Genomic DNA, 20,644 nt, shown 5'->3' with positions numbered 1-20,644 from the left:
TTAATGTCACATTTTTTTTTCTCACTTCAAGAAATGAAAGGCAATCAGCTCTTATCTGTTCTACATATAACATTTACTTTTGGTCTCACTCTACTTCCCAGAAACTTAGTAGAAAGCAAAATATTAACTTCTGTGTGTGTCTCCACATCCATAATCATTTTAGCTCCAAAAACCTGTAGTGTTCTCCCTGAGCTGTAAGCTCAATGAGAGTAGGTGCCCTGATCTTTCTATTTTTCTTGTAAACTTTGTCTGCAGCTCGTGGTGACTGTTGAATAAGTATTAAATGAGAGTGTGATTATTGCCTCATGTGTAAAAGGATTTAATATTTTATAGGCTGAGTTATTTTTCTTAATTATACATACATTTCTGAATCTCTAATAACTGTGGTTATTGTTTTTATGTGCAGATGAGCAGGAGACTAAAGATGCAGCAGAAGAATGTAAAGAATCCTAATCAAGGACTTGCTGGGTGTGCTTTTAAGAAAGTTGGTAATGAAGTTAAATTAAATTTTTTACTGAATTATTTGAATTCAGTGAATTCACTGCAGACTATTCTTTATTGATTTTGACATTTGGAATCGCTCTTTGTGGATTGTATTTCCTTGATATTTTTGAGACTTGGGGTGTAATTGTTCAATGGTTTTTGCTCATTAAAATTTCTAGGACCATTGTTTATAAATTTATTGCTAATCTTCAATATTAGGATTCATTATAAAAACCAGCATTTTAATGTATACGTGTTAGGGTAAAACTCGTTGAAGTGCTGTGATTGTCCTGTATTCAATTTTGTATGTTTCACCTCTACTGTGATTCAGACAGATCATGGTGGTCACTGGGAATTTTTGCTGTGGCCCTGCTTTTCCTTCTTCCCGCTTGTGAAACTGGTACAACCTGCCATAAGAGGAAATGAATTGCCTCAACAAAGCAATGTTAGAAGAGCCTTTACTGTCTTATTGGTGATGACACATTTCTTAAGTAGGAGTTTGAGTGAATTGATATATTACTCTGTTAATAATAGTTAACAATAGTTTCTTATTTTCTTTCAGAGTTTGGGCCTTTTAGATTGCATCAAATAAAGATGAGCTACTTTAAAAGAAAGTCTGCGGTACTATTTTAAGAGAGATGGTTTAGTTACAAATCAGTAACTTAGATTCATGAGAAAATTTTATGTTGACATTCCATAAGATGAGTTGGCATTAGAATTGGAAGTCCAGTTTATTTCTGAATCAAAAAATGAGCAGGCTATTGTGCTGCCTTTAATAAAATTTGGAGTAATGTATACATAACATTGTCTTTGCTGGCACATGTTCATCCACTGATAGTGAATAACATTAATGATTGTTTATATGGAATTTCTGTGACTTTTTAAAATGAGGAATTCTATAGCTACTATTTTCACAGGTATTGATAGGCAGTTTCTTTTTTCCAGACACTATTTCGGTTTACTATTTGTTCATTTAAAATAGCAATTGTTCATGCTGATGTCAATGTGCTACATATAATTTATCTTGATGCCAAGAGTTTTGCTGTGGGATGGAAGCATAAGTTAAAAGTCGTGATTTTGGATTCTCATAGGAATGCCATGAGGCACACTCTGTGTTTTAGGGTTTGGGTGGGAAAAATCAGAGGGCAAAGGTGATATGGGTGAGAATTTGTTGTGGGGCAGAGAGGGGCCAGTGTTGTCCGTCAGCCTTTCAGAGGAGTTCAGCTTTCTAAATGTATGCTTTTCTGGTATTTGATGTTTGTATGTATGAAAGAGAGAGAGAGAGACAGAGAGAGAGAGAGAGAAGGAGGAGGGAGGGGCGGGGAGGGGAGGGAGGAAAAATGGGAGGGAAGGGGGAGAGAGAAAGAAACACAGAGTAAAATTATTTCTAGACTTGCACTGCAAAGGGCTTATGACTTTATAGTTTGCTTCTGCCAATGATATTTGGGACATAGTGAGCCTTTCCGTTATTTAGGTAAGGGGGAAGAAAATAGAGTGATTTTTAAGTAACGAATTCTGCCATAAAAGAGGTGAGACCATTCATTGCGTGTTAACTGAAGGTATAACTCTAACAAGGACTGGTAAGTAAGTCTGTAATATAATTCAACACAAAGCTTCTGGATTTTTTTTTTTTTAAAGTCACCCTGATTTGGATAGAAAATGTTATTAAAAATAAGTGTTTTTATTTTGGATTTCTCTTTAGGGCTTAGTGTTTGTCCAGAACGAGGTGAAACCCCGTCTCTACTAAAAATACAGAATTAGCCGGGCGTGGTGGCAGGCGCCTGTAGTCCCAGCTACTTGGGAGGCTGAGGCAGGAGGGAGAATTGCTTGAACCTGGGAGGCAGAGGTTGCAGTGAGCCGAGATTGTGTCACTGAACTCCAGCCTGGGTGACAGAGCAAGGCTTCATCTCAAAAAGAAAAAGAAAAAGAAATTATAGAAGAGAGAGAGAGCTAATTAATTTAAGGAATGAATTCAGGAGCTTAATACTGGAGGCTTTTCTACATGTGACTCTTTAGAAAAAAAAAAACTACTGGCACCACCTTTATTGTACATTCCTATAAGACCTAGAGTTTATTGCTCTTCACTTGAGCTGTCCCACAACACATGACAATGAACTGTTGGAGGAGGAAAAAAGCTATCATCTCGATGACATAATTTTAATTTTTAACAAGCCCTTTATTTCAGTACAACCTGATTATTTGAAGGTCAGTCTTAGGGTGAAACTGGAACATGCCTGGAAGAAAAGCTCCTCTTTCCAGTCGCTTTTTCTGTCTTATCTTGGTATTTTCTATCAGTTTTGCTTCACTGTCCAAGAATGAATTAGAATTATCTCCCAGCACTTCAAACGTTGAACTCTTCTGAGAATGAATGATGGTATTTAATTCTTTGCCATTTCAAAGAATTATTTCCTTCAGATTAGTTTTCCTAACTCCACAGCTGTTATCAACACTTTCTAGTTCCTGCTTCTTCACCTTGGTACTATAAAATGATTTGGCAATTTACATTTGTATGTGATCATTGCTACTCAGAAAGATGAGTATTTATAGAATGAGAGTGAAAAATCAACAAGGAAGATTTTATCTCACCTAGCCAGTCCTTTCTAGTGTTTAATAGACCTCAAAGCCAGACCTTTAACCTACTCATAAAATTTCTTCTTTGATCTGTTTTCATTAAAACTGGAAATTAACTGGTCAGTATTCCACATTCATGATTAGCCTATCCAAAAATCAAGGTCTGCTTATTGGTACACTTGGGCCTTTTCTTCACACGATAATTTGTATTTAGACACACACGCATTTATGGATTCCTTCCAAATTTTATATTTTTTAGTCTTCTTTTTTGATTAAACTTATTATTCCTTCTTCAAGAGGAGGTATCTGTAATGCTTGGCTCAACATTGCAAGGACAGCTCCTCCCTCATCCACATTTACTTCCGAAGTGTCTCCACAACATGCAATCGTGTTGCCCACCCAATGCATCATTCATGGGTCAGAAAATGTTGCTGTGAGAGTTGCGTGTGCTTCAGTGTTTTTCCCTTTGCTTTCATACTGCACTTTGAAAAGGATTCAATGACATCTAATGACATTAATATGAAATTTTATTCTTATGGGGGCCCTTGACTTAGGGATAATTTCTCTTTTATATGTTTTTGATATGCAGGCTAATGTATCATTTTGTTCTTTTATTCCACAAACCCAGCAAATTCTAAGCCTAGGCCTGAGCAACTCAGTCTTTCTAAATCACATACAAACTGTGAATGTTGATATGATTTACTGTAATTTCTTTTTGTATATGCTATATTGATTTATGAATGCTATTTATGCATATACCTTATGACATAAAGCCAGTAGAGAACAAATAAGCATGGATACAGTAAGTATAAATATAAATTTCCATATGATTTATTGTTGTTCCTTGTACATAAGAAACAGTAATATACAACTTACACTGCTTTAGAATGTAAAATGGATAAAAATGTGTACAAAAAAAAAGCACATTCCTAGAAAAAGGTATTGGCAAATAGTAAAAATGGGAGGTCAAAAGCAAAAAAAAAAAAAAAAAAAAAATCAAAACAAAAAAAGAAAAAAACCAACAATTCTTCAATTCAGTGTGCAAACATTATATAAAAATAGAAATACTAACTCTACAGGCAGTATTTCTTGATAAATTATTTAAATAGCATATCTACACAATCTGAGATATCTATTCCAATGGCAATGAGAAAATAATTTATAAAAATAAAGCAATGGTATACAAGATGATAGAAAAAAACATAACTTTCAGAAATTGTATTTAACATTTCAATGCTATTTCCTTATTGGGAATACTTCTCTGCAGAGTTTTTATACTATGTACAACATTGACTTTTTAGGTACTACAGTAGCTTTAAGTTTGTTAGACACTTAACTCTTTCTGCTTGATCCAAAAATTCTTTACTCAGTCACACAGCAAATGAGGTAATATTTGTATGTAAGTTTCACCTTTGTCATTTTTTTCTCTTTTGGAAAAATGAAAGAAAAAAGTGTATATGCTTTCCTTCTCCCTGGAAGTAGGCACAAGGGATGGGGTAAAACAGTATTGAAGACCTCATGGCTTTCTTTGCAATTTAAAACATTTGCAAATGGATAACCAACTAATTCCACTTGAAAAGATAAAACAGAGAAGAAAAGAATCTCATAACATCCACTCTGAGCACAAGGGGCAGAGCAGCTCATTAGGCTGATTTTCCTTGTGCTGTTCTTGCAAGAGATTTGCTGATAAATGTCAACTACTTGCTCTCAAACACTTTCCATATGAAGCCTAAATTTCCAGGCAGAACAGTTAATAAATAATCTGTATTTACAATCTTACAGTCACGAAGACTCTCAACAAAGATGACATGGATAGTCTTTACGCTTCTTCCTGTTCCATGAATAATCCTTCAGCCAGATCTTCCAGAATAAGTAAAAAATAAATATTTTACATCGTAAAGCATTTAAAAAAAAATCTACACTCCAAAAGAGAGAATTAGAAAACTCCATGATAATTCAGGAAAAAAGAGAAAAGGAATGTTTTAGTTAGGTTGATAATAATTTTGTGCCATTGTAACCATAAAAATATAAGCACGGCTGCCCCTCCTTTGGGAGGCAGCTGGTGCTCACTGAGATGGTAGGTTTTCCTATTTTCCTGCTACATCTGCACAAGCTACATCTAGAATGAAACCACCAATTTCAATGTGACCAGGCAATGGCAGCCAGCACTGCCTTACACTGGTTTGATTCTGATTCCCTAATTCTGGCCACTGCAGGTGATAAGGAAGGGGTGGGGATCAGGGAGGAAGTCCAGAAGCCAGTCTTTCTCTCCCTTTCCTGTTTCTATTTAAGTGCCTATTTACATGGGTTAATCAGCTAACACCAGTCAGCATCATGAAATCCAGCAATAGTCTTTCAATCCCCTGAAAATGACTTAGTACCGAACATGTAACAGTTCCTCCATATTTTCTTCATACAATCATCTTGGGTATGCGCCCTCCCCTTAGTGCTTTGGCCCCTGCTCCCCATGTTCCTGAAGGAGGATGTCAGGGTGGTTTTGTTTGCTAATTCTAGTGAGTCCTCCCTTCTCTGACATGCCTGAAAATGCTTTCGAGTCCACTGCTCAGAGATGGCCTCACAATAGCACCCTGCTCTGTGACAAAGGCAGAGTGGAATGGGCACCTTCCCAACTGAAGCAAGTAGATGCTTTTTCAAAAGGAAACCAAAGCAATTGTTTATATGCTTGGAAGATGTCTTATTCATTGGAGGCTGAATGCTGAGTCTGTTTTTGAAAACTGCATTTTCTTGAGGCAGGTCGCATGTTCTAGGAGTCCACACTGATGCAAGCAGAGAAAAGAAGGAAGGCAAGGAGAAGTGATCCTGGGGGTTTTCTCAAGCCCATAGTTCCAGAAGGTGCAATACCAGCATTGGTTTATGATCAGTCTTTCAATCAACAATTTGATGATTAGGGATCTGTTAAATAAACAAATATAAATAAATATACAAATGAAAACTAATTCATAAAAGCATAGACATCTTAGTATCAGTTAATAAGTTAACCACATAGGAATAGCTCTACTTTTCTAATGACAAAAGCCTAATTTTAAGATTGTTCGAGCACATTAACATTTAATTTTATTAGCTGACATTGATGCTAGGAGACCGACACAGCGTGAACCTTCCAGAACATATATTATGCTTTCCAAGGCTTTCAATGTTAAAAGTTTAGGGAGTCTTATTATTTTAAAAATTCGGACTCAAAAATTACATTAATAATTTAGATTTTTTTTGAGTAAAATCAACCATCTTTCTCTACTCTCATTGATCTTTTAGGTATCTGGCCTTGGCCCAGTAAATATATATTAAGTAATTATTTTGTGGTAGAGCCAGTGTTGGACTCAGCGAGCTTAAGTAATCACTGAGTAAAAAAGAATGAGAAAAAAAAATGCTAAGTTTAATAGTGAACGTTAATTTAACATGCCAATATGAAAGCAACATTCCTCTCCCGTCTTTGTATACAGGGAAAAGTTGGGAATGCTAACTTGTGCTGTGATGGCATGCATAAAACACTAAGCAGTAAGATATATAAATATATAATTGTAAAGAACAGTATTATTAATGAAGTCAAAATTGTATAGGAGCTTTTCTGCAGCTTACCTTTGCACTGTGTATGAGGAGCACAGAGACTGCTAAGCAAACTAATATTATAACTAAGGACTCAGGAACTCATAAGCCACAGTGCCTAGGCATTATTCCATTTTTGTCCTTGTGTCCTCAAAAACAAGATAGAAATAACCCTGTCTCCAAAATAGTCTTTACATTGGACTCCCCCATAACTGTCATCCTTGATATTAGTCTGAAATAGAGATGTCCAGTGTACATTCATGGTGATGTTGCTCTTACCTCTACATTCGTATTTCAGGTCGGAGAAGAACACCATTTCTTGAGAGAAGACAAACAACCCTAGTCTACCACCAGCATAGGTTTTATCATAGATGGGTCCTGAGTCAGCCATGATTTTCTTCCCTTCATACATCACCACTCTGCAGGGAAAAAAAATCTTGTTTAGTGACAATGCTGTTTAATACTTTTTGTCTTTTTGTCCATCAGTGTGACTGTAAGTGAAATTGAATCAGTATGATCGTACCTAATGAAACCCGTCTTTGGCCTGTGGCTGAGACGCCATCTGTAGGCGGTGAAATCTTTCCAGCCTATGTGACGAGGGTCATGCCACAGGGTGCGCACCTGAAGGAAAAGGAAAGGTTGAAACACAGCTCCTTCAGGTAAAGACTTCTATTTCATTACATCAGAAACAATGCTTGAAAGGTACCGAGCTGATCTAAGTTAGAGGGCTGCAATGGGGAATTTTTCCAAGTCCTCTCATATTTGTTGTGTGCCACTGAGTGCACATATAAAGCAGACAGAGAGGAGGAAAGGAGGTTTTTTTGTTTGAAAAGGCTGAAGGCACCTTAGGATTTGCAGGGCAATTCTTGGTCAAGCTCCCTTTTCAACACTATTATGTTTTCACAAACCAGAGTTCAATGCTGCAGCTGGTGATGCTGGGAACTTTCTAAGACTGCCTGGTCAGAGTCTTGGTCAAAGCACAGCATCCCCAGTGCTAGTCAGGCACCCATAAGCTCTCTCTCTGTTGCAGGGCTTTGCTTCTTACCTGGCCAGGGGTGTTTCCTGTGTGCCACAGGGCGTTCCGCAGGTGCTCGCCAGGCCCTGTGGTGGAGTTTACGACTTTCACAGAAAGGCCCGAGTATCCCTGAGCCCTCGTGGGGTTGGTGTCCCAGTAGGACTGGGTGACTTGCTTCCACATTACAACATAAAAGCGGCTGCTGGACTGGTAGCCAAAGACAAATCCAGCATAGTCATCGTCTCTTTCGGTGTTGATGAAGAAGGTGCCACTGAAGTCCACAGCATTAAACTCGTCATAACCTGGAAGAAGAGCCCAGAGCCAGGTTAAAACCTGTAGCCTTCAGAAGGTTCTCCATCATGTTCCCAGACATCCTCAGCACCCACAGGGATAGGTACAACTGCCAGGTTTTATATTTGTTTTTCCTCACGTATGCATCAGCCTCTTAGGATCTAAGAACTCACTACTCACCTACAGCGAGTCCAGGATCACAGTTGACAGTCTGGACGAGTTCTTTACCCTGATGGCGTACAACCCAGTTAGGGTCATTTTGGGATGTCCCTTTGGGATCCAGAGGAATCATCTGGAATCGGCGGAAATCGGTCTCACTGATGTCCACATTCTCAGGACAGATGTCATCGATGTCTGGAACACTGTCATGGTCAAAATCATCTTTGCAAGCATCACCTCGACCATCGCCTGAGGTCAAAAAAGCAAGAGTTCAGCAAAATTCTGAAGTGCTATTATTATTACTGGTGTCAGAAATGTCACTATCTTGTCTAAGTTGGCATTTGGTCCCTTCATCCTCTCAAAATGCTTTGAGACTTGGTTTCATTTCCTCAATCTACACAGCCGTGCCAGCAGTCCCTCTCTTAGAAAGTGGCTCCCCGACTCACCGTCAGAGTCCTTCTGGTCAGGATTGGGCACGAGTCTGCAGTTGTCCCTGTCATCAGGAATGCCATCGTTGTCATCATCGTGGTCACAGGCATCTCCCTTGCCATCTTTGTCATGGTCAGCCTGGTTGGCATTGGGCACATAGGGACAGTTGTCCAGATTGTTCTGGTGGCCATCTTCATCAATATCCTGATTGTTGTCACAGGTATCTCCAATGCGGTCTGAGTCAGAGTCCAGCTGAAAGAGAGATGGAAATGGAGGGTAAATTGCAGTATAAACCATTCATGTTAAAGATAACTTATGCCCCCACCACATGGAAAATTCTCCATTGTTTGATATAGCCAGTGGGGTGTCATGTCTATTTACATACTCCTGCAGAAAGATAGCAATAGTAGCAATTACATTTTAAAAATTTTTTTCCTTTATCCTTGTTTTCTTATAAAAATCTGAGAAGGGATAATTTAAAAATGTTTTAAATATAAAACTTTCTAAATAAGGTCACATAGAGTTATTGAATTGCTAAAGATGAAATGAAATGTTAACTGTTTACATCTTAATGTTAAATGAAATTCTCTGGATACTTTAACAGAGAATTTCCTTAGAAGGTTTCAGTTGTAAAACTGTTGACATGTCAACCTCTCTAAGTCCTGAAAAGATGGAAACAGACCACTGGTCCCTGTGTTGTATACTGTCTGGGTAATGTTTATGACAGGGATAAATTACTTTGGTTTTGGACATATCCTTAGTTTGATGATTTTCTTATAGCTAGATTACATCATTAGCCATGAAAATGGTTATTTTGCTTGTGCACATTTATTTTTCCATCTCTTAGTATTACATATGATTAATATTATTGTACAGTTGTCAGTCACAGATCTCTGCTTTGTATAATTTGTCTTAACAATGGTAGACCGTGCTGAGCAAGTCCAGTAGTCCTTCTTACAGAAGGTAAGACTGAAGTTACGAGATCTTCATGCTAAAGATCTGTGAGACTCTGTGCAAGGAGCTCACGTCAGGCAAATTATTGACATGAACATATTCCAGTTGGCTATGAGAAGCCAGGGAGCCACAGTAATGAAAGCATTTGAACTTTGTTAAGCTCATTTTTCAAAGGCCATGAAAGGGATATTCCAACAGTTTACTGAAAGACTCTGAAAGGAGTCCATCCACCTACCTGATCCGGATTGTGTTCCAAGGGGCAGTTGTCACACTGATCTCCAACCCCATCCATATCAGTGTCTCTCTGGTCCACATTGTAGACGTACTGGCAGTTGTCCCGTTCATTGAGGATACCTGAAGAGAACAAGGGACAAATAAGAGCTGGGCTCTCCAGCCTTGGATGTTTCCATCAAAGTGCATACTAATAGCCAGGACTAGACAGAAGTTAAGTTTGGACAGCTGTGCATGTCCCTGTCTCCCGCGGGCCCTCTGATCAGGCGGCACCTTACCGTCTCCATCAATGTCTGCAGCACAGGCGTCTCCTTCCCCATTGTTGTCTGTGTCTGCCTGATCTGGGTTGTGGTTGTAGGGACAGTTGTCACAGCGGTCTCCGACGTCATCTCTGTCATAGTCATACTGAGCTGGGTTGTAATGGAATGGACAGTTGTCCTGCAAAGAGAAGAAATGGAGCACTTAACAATGTTGTCCTTGAAAACAGCTCAAGCCTCAAACCATGTGCATAATATGTCTAAAACTGCGAAAATCGGCAATACTTTCTACCTAGTGGATAGGCTAATTGATCACTCGGTGTAAAACGATCACTACAAAAGTTAAAAGGACATAGTTAAAAAAATGGATCCCTGTGGGTTAGAAGTTAGTGAGATGTAGAATATAATCCCATCATCTCAGTTCGTAGTGTGGCCAAAGTCAATTTTACTGTAATTTCAATGTGACATTTGAAATGAATCTAGGGAACAAAGTGATATTTGTTTATGCATTATAATTTCTCAAGTGCAGAGAAAAACAGTTCTGATGAAAAACAAAACCCTCATTTAAAAATTCTCTTGGCAACATCTACATCCTTAAACTACTGGAACACAATGAATAATTTCTAATTATCCTGTGTATTGATTTGGTATATTTTTTGTTATAGCCATGTAATTTCCTTGAATCCTAAAGTGTTTCAGGCTGTTGCTGAATTGAAAAGGGATGGAAAACTGTTTTTACCCTGTCATCTGGAATTTTATCATTGTCATCGTCATCATCACAGGCATCACCAATTCCATCCTTGTCATAGTCTTCCTGTCCTGAGTTGGGGAGGTTGGGGCAATTATCCTAGGAAAGAGAAGATATATATCACTGCTTCAGTTGCCTTCCTCATGCTGAGCTCACATGCACAAGGGAGTGTACTTGGAATTCCAAATAGAAAAAGAACAGAATTTGGCTCAGTAACAGCATGTTTTTTTTTTATGGGAAGACAAGAAAATAAAACTTTTCTTGGGGGATATACATACAGAATTTGTGTAAATGCTCTAGGCTTTATAGATGTTGTGAACACAAGTCATGCTCTGCTGGTATTTGGATAGAGTACTGAACCTTTTTTTGGACAGAAGAGTTGACTATGGAACAGTTGCCCAAAGAGCTAGCCCTGTTCATGTTTTTGGCACCAAGTGATTTAATTTTAATAGGAATTAGTGCCCCTCTCCCTTTGGGAGATTTAATCTTTTAGTTTCATGTCCAAACTTTAAGTATTTAAAATTCCTTAGCCTGTGTTTTGATAAGGTGATGGGCCCCCTTTCTGGAGGCACACAAAAGACCTGGCTCTACCTTTTTGCAGTGGTAAGTCGCATTGGCCACGCACACCAGGTTCTCATTGGGCCAGCCATCCAGGTCTGTGTCCTCCCCGCAGATGATGCCATTGCCAGCGTAGCCAGGCTTGCACTCGCAGCGGTACATGGGCTCGCTATAGTGGCCCAGGTAGTTGCACTTGGCATTCTTGTTGCAGTCGTGGGTCCCATCCGTGCAGGGGTTACGGGGCTTGCACACCTGAGGGTACACCATCCTGCTGTTACACAGAGCTTTCGAGAATCCTCAGATATCATGGAAACAAGAATCCAGATCCTTGTCATCTCTGGGTAGACAGAGGCTCCATTTGGAAGAGTGTGGATTACCTCTGTCCCTCCCCATTCTCCCTGAGGCTATAAGCAAACTTTGCTTTATGTTTATTTTTCTTGAATTTGCTCAGCACCTAGGCGTTTACAAGTCCATCTGCTCACAACTTATTCCAGAGCAGCATTTTTAAATATGGAAGACTGTTTTTCTCCTGCAGGATTTACCATGGATTTTCTAATCACGTTTCTAAAACTAGACCGTACATTCATCTCCTCGCCCTTTTTTTTTTTGGTGAAGGGTATGAAATTACATTCCTCCCTCTCCTAGTTATTTTGCTCAAGGACAGCTTTCCTCTCCTCTGGTTTACTCGTCTAGTTGACTGTACCTGTTTGTTGGCCGTGGCATGTTCGACACCCTGGCCGAAGGGCTGTGAGCCGGTGAAGCGTGGGGGGCAGGGCAGGCAGTTGTAGCCGGGGTCCGTGTTCTTACACCTGTGCTCTCCATTGTGGTTGAAGCAGGCATCAGGCACTTCTTTGCACTATGGAGGAAATAAGAGCGTGCTTCATGTTTAGAAGTCACTGCCACAAGGAAGCGACTGCACAGGTTAGCTGCTTTTCTAGATCCAGAAACTCGGAGCCCCATCAGTTCCTCACCTCATCAACATCTGTACACTGGATGCCATTTCCACTGTAACCAGCGGGACAAGCACCACATTTCCAGCTGCCATCCGGGTAGCTAGTACATTTCACGCCGGCAAAGCAGGGATTGGACAGGCATCCATCTGAGACAAGGAGACAGAGACAGTTACAGTAAATGGTTGGTCTAAGCTGCCATACTGCCATGCTGGGCACTTAACACGGTGTAAGATATTATAGAGTATAGGGAACCGATAACTTGTTGGGATTATGTTGTCCACCTGCATCTTAGAGCAATCAAACCACTCAGGACTAAGCAAGCTGAAATCTCCTCGAAAGCTGACTGCAGCATTCAGTAAAATAGCAAAGCTCCTAGGTCATTTCTTCCTAGGCTGCATGGCTCACCAATTGGACAGTCCTGCTTGTTGCAGATCTGGTTTTCTGTCACATCACCAACGCAGTCCTTGCCTCCAAACTGGGGTGTGGGGTTGTTGCAGAGACGGCTACGTTTCTGTACCCCTCCTCCACAGGTGACAGAACAGATGTCCCATGGTGACCAAGGACCCCAGCCTCCATTGACTGTAAGATGAACCACAGGCAACAATTAAGATCAACTTTCAAATCCCTTGTCATAGACTCTCCTAAGCCCGTTCAAGAAACCTCTGCTTCTCTGACACATGGAAAGAATGCTGGGGAAGAGGGCGAGTTTGTTTTTCATTAAAAGAAGTTGCTGAGCCTGCAGGACTTTGCTTCTGTTTGTTTCTCTAGTAGGTAACCTTCCTGCTCTATGACCCGCTGAACTGCAGGCTGCAGATGCCAGGCAACCAGCTGGGCAGAGCTGCTGCCCATGCTCACCCTTGCAGTGGACCTCACACTTACTGGGGCAGGCATCTTTCTTGCAGGCTTTGGTCTCCCGCGCTTCGCCTTCACAGGGTTTCCCGTTCATCTGGGGGCTGGGAGAGTTGCAGAGCCGGATCCTTGTGATCACACCATCACCACATGTCACAGAACAAGATGACCACGGGGACCAGTGGCTCCAGCCACCATCCTGTTTAACTAAAGTACAAAGTTGATGGTCACAAATGGTTTTGGCTTAGAGACAGCCAAATAGAGGCTCTCATCAGGAGCACGCAGAAGTATTTCCAGGAAATGGTCAATGGCAACTAAACCCAGTGTACGGTAGAAATTGGCTCCTGGCCGCATGCCCAGATGTCAACATGGAATGTTTTCTACCAGAGAACGGATAAGTTTGCTGTTTTTATGGGGTGCTGTTAATATCCTAACATTTACAGGGTGCTTACCATGAATCAAAACTCAATGCTAACTGCTTTACATGCAGTATCTAAATGAAATGCTCAAGATAAACTTATCAAGAACTATTATTATCTCCAAGTTGCAAATGAGGAAAGAGCCTCAGAGAGGGTAAGTTGTGCTCAAGGGTGCACAGCTAAGCAGTGGGATTGGGATCCAGAGATCCTAGAACCCGTGTTCTTAATATACATGCTGTGGAGCTGCCCTTGGTGATGACAACAAGGACAGGTCAGTTCTCCATGTCCCTAAGAGGCTAAGATGCTTACATCTCTTGTCACACTCCTGAATGTGGCAGGTCCGTGTCTGGACCGAGGAGCCCTCACATCGGTTGTTGAGGCTATCGCAGGAGCGGCCGCGCTGCTGAATTCCATTGCCACAGCTCGTAGAACAGGAGGTCCACTCAGACCATGGAGACCAGCCATCGTCCGCAGAGTCGCTGGCTGCAGGGGAAACAGAGGTTCATCAGGTACATGATGATTAGGACAAGCTGTTCTTTAGAGGGCTCTGTTCAGGGCCCTCCACTTGCCAGAGGGTGAAAAGCAATATATTTCTTTCTTTTTGGCTTTACTGAGGTATAATTGACAAATATTATATACATTTAAGGTGTATAATGTGATGTTTTGATATACACATATATTGTGATTACCACTGTCAAGCTAATTAACACATCTCCATCATCTTACAGTTACTTTTTTTGGTGATGACTTAAGATCTACTCTCTTAGCAAATTTTAAGCATACAATCCAGTATTATTAACTGTGGTCACCATGGTGTACATGAGCTCTCTAGAACATAATATGAGCCGGCACAAAGTTGCAGTTATACAGGATGAAAAGCAACATATTTCTTAGGCCAACGGCCCAGGGGTTTATCCCAGGTCATGATGTGTACAGCAGTGGGGTAATCAGATGCTTTGCCTGGCTCAGTACAGCTGAGCCTTCCCACAGTGTATGCTCTCCTATTCATTGCTTTTCCTTTCTCCTCTCAGCATTGCAAATGAGTTTTCCTTTACTGACTTAAGATATCTGGGTAGGCATTTCCGGTCTTAGACTTCCAAGAATGCACGAGTATGAGGAAGCTTATAGGAGTCATTTCTGTCAGGGGAGCCATACACCATGTGTTTGACAGATGAGTTTGAAGGCAGCCGAGCTGTTGTTGGCTCTGGCTCCAACTCGGCCATGAGTTAGTCAGTTTGTTGTTCCTCTCACCCCAGCATTTGGGGCCTTCTCTGCACATATTGTCATAAGAGGACAGCATGTTTGTTTACCATCTGCCCAGGCGCCACGGCTACAATCACATCTAGCTGTATCAGACAGAAGACAAAGAACTTATTTTCTTTGGTCGCTAGTTGTAAGTTTTCTTAGCAATCCCTGATTCAAGTTCAAATCTTTGCTACCTCCAGCTAGCTTTGTTCCTTTTAACGCACATGTCAAGTGAATGCGGAACAGAAAATAGATGTAAAAACGATCGTTACAGTGCCAATATCGCTAATATGATCCCTGGATGGAATTGGTTACTCTGAGCTGTGACAAGGGTGTGTGTGTGTGAAGGGCAAGTGCTGTTTTCCTGTTTTCTTCCTTATCTTAGTTGTGATGAATCACTTTTATAACTTGTACCTGCTACATTAAATATTGTCTCAGCAAAGTCATTAATTTTACTGGTAACAAAAGCCAGGGATAAGGTGCCATGGAACAATATCGTGCCTTATTTGTTTTGGTGCTCTGGAGCTCAGATTGCTGTTATTCTCTTAGGCCTTCTTATCCCTACAGATGAAAGGGGCAAAACTTCCAGGCCCCATCAGGCCAGTGCTCACACAATAAGCCTGTCAATATCTCTGGTGAGCAGATTTTTCTTAATTGTGTGCCACTAAGGTGAAATTCTAAAAGCAGTCAACTTAGAGCTGTTGCTGCCACGTCTTTATCTCTTCTCCTCAAAGCAAAAAATCAGAATTAATGAGCTATACCAAGATCTTCACTTCCATTACTGCAATCCAGATGGGTAATTATGATGTACTCATAATGGAGTTTTGGCTCTGTACAGCAGATAAGCTGTCAGTTCACCAGCTGCTGCAGCAAGAAACTGAATGAAAGCATGATGGAGATGGGGGTGGGGTTCCAGTGTTGTGCTCGGCTGTCTAGGATGTATGTAGAACTGGCCTAGTCACTGAAGAATAGCTATGCCATTTGAGGAACTTACGCCAACAGCGAGGGCAGCATTCTCCATCAGGAACTGTGGCATTGGAGCAGGGCATGATGGGGCAGGACACCTTTTTGCAGATGGTAACTGAGTTCTGCAGGGCAAGAGAGTGAGAGGGGAACAGGCTGCTGAGCATGTTGCATACAGAAGTCTACATCCTGTAACATTTCCTTTACAAGCCAAAACATGGTCAGGGCTGTTAATGCGCTAGGGGAATGATTTTCATAGAAGATCTGTCTCTGTCATATTTGCAGCTACCACTATCGTAGAGACAGTTCTAGTGCTAGTTTACGTGTTACTCCATTCCTTGGAAAGTTCTTTTTAATTGCTACTCAGGCAAGGGTGGAAGTTACAGTACAAAGAATTTATAGCAGAGGAACCAACCAACATCATGGGTCAAATCTATGTCTGAAATCAAACTCAGAAAATTCAGCCGGGACTTTTACATTTTTATATTATGTGTTTGGGAGGAGGAAGGAAGATCTATAAGCATTTTTTTCTCATCTATAGATCTGTGATCTGTCTTTATATTGGAAAAGAAAGGGAATTTAATGAAGTTGGTTCCCAAAGGCAGTCATCTGTGATTTGTATTTAAGCAAATTCAAATACTTTGCTATTAATAGATAAGCCAGGTGAACCTCCAAACTAACTGGCCACTGGCATGGGGGGGGATGCTAGAGTGAATCACACACAGCTGGCAGTGCCATCTGAGCAAAGCAGACAGTAACATCCTAACAGTGTCAGACTAAGTAATTTGAAAAACAATTGTTACTGTACTAAAAGAACCTATGCCAAAGCTGAATATAAGTCAGGGTTGGGAAAAAAAAAATGAATGTTCCAACCAGGTTTTATTTACCTGACATTCAACACTTAGTCTTTGAACTAAGGTAGGTAAATTATTCAGATGTCTTAGTAGATTCATTCTCTTAGATACTTAGCCTGGGGTATAATTAATACTTTGATAAACCACCTGAGAGTTTAAAGAAGAACTTATAGATGCCATAATTGCATCTTAAAGAAAAAAAAAACACTTTGGTATCAGGCCATGAAACATAAAAAGAATCTCTGTGGCAGTTAGGGTATTTCCCCAAAGATGTAGGTTCAAACAAAAGCCGTTGAGTCTTATTCTGGCTGGTGAAGGTCCCTTACCTGACAGTGACACTCAGTGCAGCTATCAACAGTCCATTCCTCGTTGTTTCTGTACTGAACTCCGTTGTGATAGCACAGGGGAGGCCGCCTCAGCTCATTGGCCAACTCTTTGTTCTCTTCAGTCTAAATGGGAGAGAATATCATTAGTGTCCCCCCGCATTTTCAGTCATTTGGGACCATCTGTGATAAACCTTCTAGGGTTCATGCTAACGGGCTGGGTGCAGAGGCCACTGACCACTTTGCGGATGCTGTCCTGCAGCGTGGTGACAATGGTGCGCAGGCCCCTGAGTTCCAGGACCATGCTGGATAGCTCATCACAGGAGATGCCGCAGATGGCTTGCAAGTCCTTTGTCTTGTGGCCAATGTAGTTAGTGCGGATGGCAGGGCTGGAACCATTCACCACGTTGTTGTCAAGGGTGAGGAGGACACTGGTAGCTGGCAAGAAACAAAATGAAAGCTTCAAATAGATACTCTTACCAGCCAGCCTCTTGAGTTCTTAGTGGTAGAAGATGTTTCATTTGGTGTGAAGGATGCAGGTAGAGGGGTTGCATGTATGCGCACATGTGTGTATACGTGTGTGTATAATACCCCTTGGGGTCACTTCTGTATGCCTCTTGATCTTACTGGGGGTAATTTACGTATAACCACTATTGCTAAATCCTTCAGCTTGTTTTTGGTGGAATTCCCCGATTCCCTATGTGCCTAAAAATAGAGGGGTACTCACAGCTGGAGCAGCCTTTGTTCCTGAGGATGTCTTCTGGTGTGGTTCCAAAGACAAACCTCACATTCTGCAGCACCCCCTGTGGGCAGAGGACACACATTACTTGTAGAATGCTGAGGGGGGTGGGGATGGGGTTGGGGGAGACTGTCTCTATGCTAGGAAAAGCATACAATGGATGTTCTAAAAGCTTCAAAGAGCTGTCTTAAGATCACTATGTCAAAATAACACAGCAACATAAATCGCCAAACAACTTCAAAATCTTAATTGTGACTTCTGCCAAGTCTTGAGTATTTTACAAAGAATTCAGTTATCAGCCTACTTGGGTACACAGGAAATGGAATCTGATCCTAAGCCCAGGGGATATAATGACACTTTCCAGTGTCAAAGAGTTAAATGTGGGAGTTCAAAGCCACCGTTGCAAAGATCTAGAAGGCACAGATGAAGCTGAAACAGCAACAACTAACTGCTATTTTAACCTTTTATGTGAGACCGGCTGCATCCCCATGAGGAATCCAATAGCAAAGTGGTACTGATTCTGCCCATAGAAAGTATCCATTTCAAACAAGACTAAAATTGGGGGAATGCATTTGAAATAAGCTCTTTTCTTAAGAGCCTAAGGAGTATCTAAGGCTTGAACAGGCTGACTGCTAAAGGAAAACCATTTCTTGTTTCCTTGAGTAGTTTTCAAAGTGTGCTTCCCAGACCACCAGCATCAGCATCACCTGGTACTTGTTAGAGTTGCAGTTTTACAGAATCCCAGACTCTGGGGCTGGGGTGCAGCAGGGTGAGCTTTCACAAGCCCTCCAGGTGATGCTCATGCTGCCTAAAATCTGAGAACTGCTGCTTTAGTGTACAGACAGGATTTCCTGTAGCCCTCCTGGCAGGTCACCTGTCTAGCAGATGATCCCACGGAGCAGGGCTCAGAGAAGAAGCCTCACCTGGAAATTGTCATTGACGCCCCCCTTTGCGATGCGGAGTCTGGCGATGCTGGCCAGGTCTCTGGTGAAGACGCTTTGGATGGGGACGTCCAACTCAGCATTCTCCATCTTTTCACAGTCGATGTACAGCTGGGCCCTGTCTTCCTGCACAAACAGGGTGATGCTCTTCCACTGGCCGGTTGCCAGGAGAGCTTCTTCCACAGACACCACGTGCTGCTTTCCTTGGACGGTCAGGCTGAGGTCCAGGGTGCCCGCCTTGCCATTGGACACCACGCTGAAGACCTGGCCAGAGTGGTCTTTCCGCTCCAGGGCCAGCAGCGTGCCCCGGGTCTTCTTCATCTGCCTCAGGGAGGCCAGAAGGAGGAAACCCTTTTCTGCCCGCACAGCATCCACCAGGTCTTGGAACTTGTCATCAGGCACAGGGGGGATCAGGTTGGCATCCTCGATGCGGAAAGCTGGGCTGGAAGGGTCAGGGCCCTTCACCAGTCGGCGCCCAGACCCCTTGCGGGCGGCCCCGGTGAGTTCAAAGATGTCAAACACGCTGTTGTCTCCCCCAGACTCTGTTAGACAGGAGAGAACACATAGTGAGCTTTCTAGGCTGGGACCAGCGGTAGGGGGCTGAGTCCTTAGGGGTGGAGACAAAGGGCTGGGGTGAAAACTCCTGGCAACCACTGAAAGAGGTGAATAAACACCAGGTTCAGAGTGAAGCTGCGTCCTGATGTCCAGTCAGGCTCAAGAGCAAAGGAGCTGGGAGAGGACAGCACGTGAGGGGGCACACCTGGGGCAGCCAGCACCTCTTCCTCGTCCCTCTTTCCCCTAAAGGTGCCACACAAACTCACCTGGAATGCGGTTGGTGCCACACACATGCATCAGGAACAGGATGCCTAGTCCCCAGGCCAGCCCCATGGTGGAGCTGTTGGTGCCCAGCAGGGATCCTGTAGCAGGAAGCACAAGCGCCAGGGTCAGAGATCAGCTAGGCAGGGAGGGAGGGTGCGCAGAAACGGGGCTGGGCATGGGGACAGGGCCGGGACCATCCCTCTTTGACCCCGCGTTTGCTGAAATGAAGGACAACAGGATTACTTTCCAGAGAGCATATGAGAGAGAGAGAGAGAGAGAGAGGTGGAGGAAAGAGATGCTGGTTTTAAAGTGTGGGGGGCGCAAGACCAACAATTTGGGGGCTTTTGGGAAGTCGAAGGTGAACAAGATCAGGAACTGTAGTTTGGGGTTGCAGGGAGGGCACGGGGAAGTACAGACTCTTCCCTGGAGTGCTGATACAAAGGCTTAAGGAGGACTTCAGAGAGTAAGGAAATCTTGAGGTGTCCTGATGAGTTGGTTTGTGAACCTCAAGGCTGGAGAGGATGGCTCTGGAGCCTTGCCCTGAAGAGTCCTCCAGCGGCTGAGAGGGGCGGGCTGGGGTAGGCGAGCGGGGAGAGTGTAGGTTCCGGGGTCCACCAGAGGGGACTGAAGCCTCAGCGCTCCAGGTGAGCTTTGGTCGTCGGCAGCCGCCGGGGGCGACTTACCTGTGTGTACCGGAGCGCGGCGGCCGGGAGCGGTGGCGAGGGCGGCGAGGGCTGGAGGGGCGCGGGGACCGCCTGTGCGTCCGGAGTAGAGATTGCTCCTGGAGAGCTGCAGGAGCCCTGAACTCGCAGGCCAGCTCGGGCGCAGTGGCTGGCAAGGCGGAGGAGCCGCGCGCTTTTAAAGGGGCGCTCGCATTCCTGGGGATTCCTCCGGCCAATGGGCGGCGGCCGGGCAGGAAGCGGGAGGGGGGCCAGTCTGGGCTCCTCTCTCCGCCCCCCGCTGCCTGGCGCGCAACTTTCCAGCTACAAAGTGAAGGGGGCGGGGGTCGGGGCTTGGGAGCACTAGAACTTCTCAGAAAAGTCGGTGCCCGCCCCCGCAGCCTTGGCGCGCACGGGTTCGGCGCTCGTGCTCTTGCGCCACGCGGGCTCGGGGTGATCAGCGAGCATCCCGAGCAGGGACGGGGCTGGGGAGACCACCTAGGAGGGCCCGCGGGGTGGGGCAGGGGCTTTCGGGCGAGCTGATCTCCCGGAATGCCTGGTTGATGGCGAGAGGTGGACAGTAGAGACTGGGCCCGTTTAGTAAAAAGAAAAACGGGCCG

General features: G+C 43.2%; 2 protein-coding genes across 2 annotated transcripts in view; one reads left to right on the top strand and one right to left on the bottom strand.

The window, feature by feature from the left end:
* FSIP1 (fibrous sheath interacting protein 1) overlaps positions 1-5,465 on the top strand; it is a 191,422-nt gene extending 185,957 nt beyond the window's left edge. The window contains exon 13 of the mRNA XM_054450788.2: positions 407-5,465. Coding sequence (XP_054306763.1) covers positions 407-453 — 47 coding nt within the window. The 3' untranslated portion in view covers positions 454-5,465. The remainder of the gene's footprint in view (positions 1-406) is intronic.
* THBS1 (thrombospondin 1) lies at positions 3,862-20,219 on the bottom strand. The gene is made up of 22 exons (XM_054450787.2): positions 20,049-20,219; positions 19,368-19,463; positions 18,529-19,088; positions 17,594-17,669; positions 17,105-17,304; positions 16,870-16,992; positions 15,721-15,814; positions 13,791-13,964; positions 13,093-13,269; positions 12,619-12,792; positions 12,232-12,359; positions 11,964-12,116; positions 11,294-11,512; positions 10,694-10,801; positions 9,976-10,135; positions 9,702-9,820; positions 8,530-8,764; positions 8,105-8,332; positions 7,664-7,935; positions 7,142-7,239; positions 6,898-7,037; positions 3,862-5,967 (listed from the first exon to the last, which is right to left on the bottom strand). Exons 2-22 carry the CDS (start codon positions 19,432-19,434, stop codon positions 5,960-5,962), a joined length of 3,513 nt encoding a protein of 1,170 aa, XP_054306762.1. The 5' UTR covers positions 19,435-19,463; positions 20,049-20,219; the 3' UTR covers positions 3,862-5,959.
* Between the last annotated feature and the right edge of the window lie 425 nt (positions 20,220-20,644).

The sequence above is a fragment of the Pongo pygmaeus genome, chromosome 16, assembly GCF_028885625.2.
Source record: "Pongo pygmaeus isolate AG05252 chromosome 16, NHGRI_mPonPyg2-v2.0_pri, whole genome shotgun sequence".
Taxonomy (NCBI): domain Eukaryota; kingdom Metazoa; phylum Chordata; class Mammalia; order Primates; family Hominidae; genus Pongo; species Pongo pygmaeus.
The sequence above is the reverse complement of the archived record's forward strand: the minus strand, read 5'-3'. Positions and strand labels throughout refer to the sequence as shown.